The 2,011-nt window shown below is 45.1% G+C and overlaps 1 protein-coding gene across 1 annotated transcript in view; it reads right to left on the reverse strand.

The window, feature by feature from the left end:
* Cbr-grl-25 overlaps positions 1-578 on the reverse strand; it is a gene marked incomplete at both ends in the record, with an annotated part of 3,654 nt that extends 3,076 nt beyond the window's left edge. The window contains 2 exons of the mRNA XM_002642409.1: positions 6-434; positions 485-578. Of these exons, the coding sequence (XP_002642455.1) occupies positions 6-434; positions 485-578 (523 nt within the window). The remainder of the gene's footprint in view (positions 1-5; positions 435-484) is intronic.
* Between the last annotated feature and the right edge of the window lie 1,433 nt (positions 579-2,011).

The raw sequence follows: 2,011 nt of genomic DNA on the forward strand, positions 1-2,011 counted from the left end.
GCCACCTCCGCCTCCGCATCCACCTCCTCCGCCTCCGCATCCTCCGCTGGATCCTCCTCCGCATCCTCCGCCTCCACCTCCGCATCCGCCACCTCCTCCTCCGCATCCACCTCCACCTCCTCCGCCGCATCCTCCACCTCCTCCTCCGCATCCGCCACCTCCACCTCCGCAGCCTCCGCCTCCACCACCACATGCTCCGCCACCTCCTCCGCATCCACCTCCACCGCCTCCGCATCCTCCGCCTCCTCCGCCGCATCCTCCTCCGCATCCGCCGCCACCTCCACCGCATGGTGGTGGTGGTGGAAGAGCTGGAGCACATACTCCACCTCCTCCGCATACACCTCCTCCTCCGCATCCTCCTCCGCATGGTGGTGGTGGTGGTGGTCCACATCCTCCACCACATCCTCCGCCGCCTCCGCAGCCACCTCCGCAGCCTAGAGGGATCAAACGATTAGGTTCAAGAAAGCGATTCTAAGGTACTTACCTCCGCCGCCACCTCCACCTAAACTAGGGAAGAGGAATGACGAAACATGGACCGTCAGGATCAGGACTACTACCAACCGAAGGTAGGTAGCCATTCTAAAAAATCAAGAATTGAGAGAGGATCAGGATAGACATAGAGGGTTTTTGAGGATCAATGTTATTCTACAGATAGCCAAAAGAAAAAAATAACCGTTATTCCAAAATGGCAAGTGCCGAATGAATGCAGACTGAAAGAATGATGCTTATTAGGGAGAACAAGTCGATCTTATATACTTATCCCAATTACTACTATGGAGAAACAAGTAGTGTGTCTTCGGAAGAGAAGTCTCCTCCCCACTGGCTTGCGCGAAAACGTCTGGTTTTGGCAAAATACATACAAACACACAGTCTCTGTTTCTGCGTTCTTACACTGTTATCACAGTGATGACACCGGTTCTCACTTACCAGTTACGACATCTCTCTGTATATGTAGATTTCAGATCGACTATCAATGGAACCGAAAGGAGAAAGCCGGGAAAACAGAGAATATAGAAAATGGTATTTTTTGAGATGATGTATTAGATATGAAGTATAAGAACAACAAAGATTCGAATCTGATTGGTATATAAACTCGATCGGAATAGAACTAATAAGGACGAAAGGAATACATCGTAATACTTGTAATGAAAGGGTCTGTCAACTTTTCCTCTTTTTTTCCTGTAGTGGTTGACCCATTTTTTCTATCTTGCATAGAAGCAAGGAAAATTAGCTCAAAATTGACGGTGAGGGGTCCCTTTTATTACAAGTTTACGGTAAGTAGGGGAATTAGTATGATTGATCTGAAACTTTGTAACCCATGTCCTGAACAATAAATGCTTGGCTGTCGGGCCATTAGTAATGTGCCTCATTACTTCTGGGCAGAAATTGTGAAGGGTTCGGCTTTTGGTCTGAACTGGCCAAAAACGGCTGTATAGCGGGCCATGGTCAGATTTCGTTCGGAGTGGAAAAAATGCCCGAGTGGGGTTCAAAAAAACGGTTAAAAATTTACACTGATACCAGGACTCGAGGCATCAATTTTTCTGTTTTTTTTTTTTGAAAGATTTCTGAAAATCACAGTATCTAGGTGAAATTCAGATTTAATATTTTGAAAGAAAAGAAAACATTGAAGAATGCAAAAGTAGAGGTAAATTTATGTTAAATCTGGTTATTTCAACCCACCATACTTGTTCTAATAGACGCCCACCGGAACATACACTTTGAGCTCAATCATCTCGTTTTGTGTCAAAGGTATTAAAAAAAGGGTCAACTTATAAAGTGTTCATCGTAATATCAGCAACATTTTACCAGTTCACCAATTTTTGATATCTCTCAAAGGAGCCAAGGTGATTGAGTTTTCAAATAGGGAGGGCTTCTATTGGAGCAAATGCGGTAGGTACTCGTATAGTCAACCAAACTTATATACCGTAAAACCTCTAATAGAACGACACCCGGATCGTCCACTTTGAGCCTATATATCTCACTTCTTTTGAAAGATATCAAAAAAGTGATT

The sequence above is a fragment of the Caenorhabditis briggsae genome, assembly GCF_000004555.2.
Source record: "Caenorhabditis briggsae complete genome, chrIII, whole genome shotgun sequence".
In the NCBI taxonomy this organism is placed as follows: Eukaryota; Metazoa; Nematoda; class Chromadorea; order Rhabditida; family Rhabditidae; genus Caenorhabditis; species Caenorhabditis briggsae.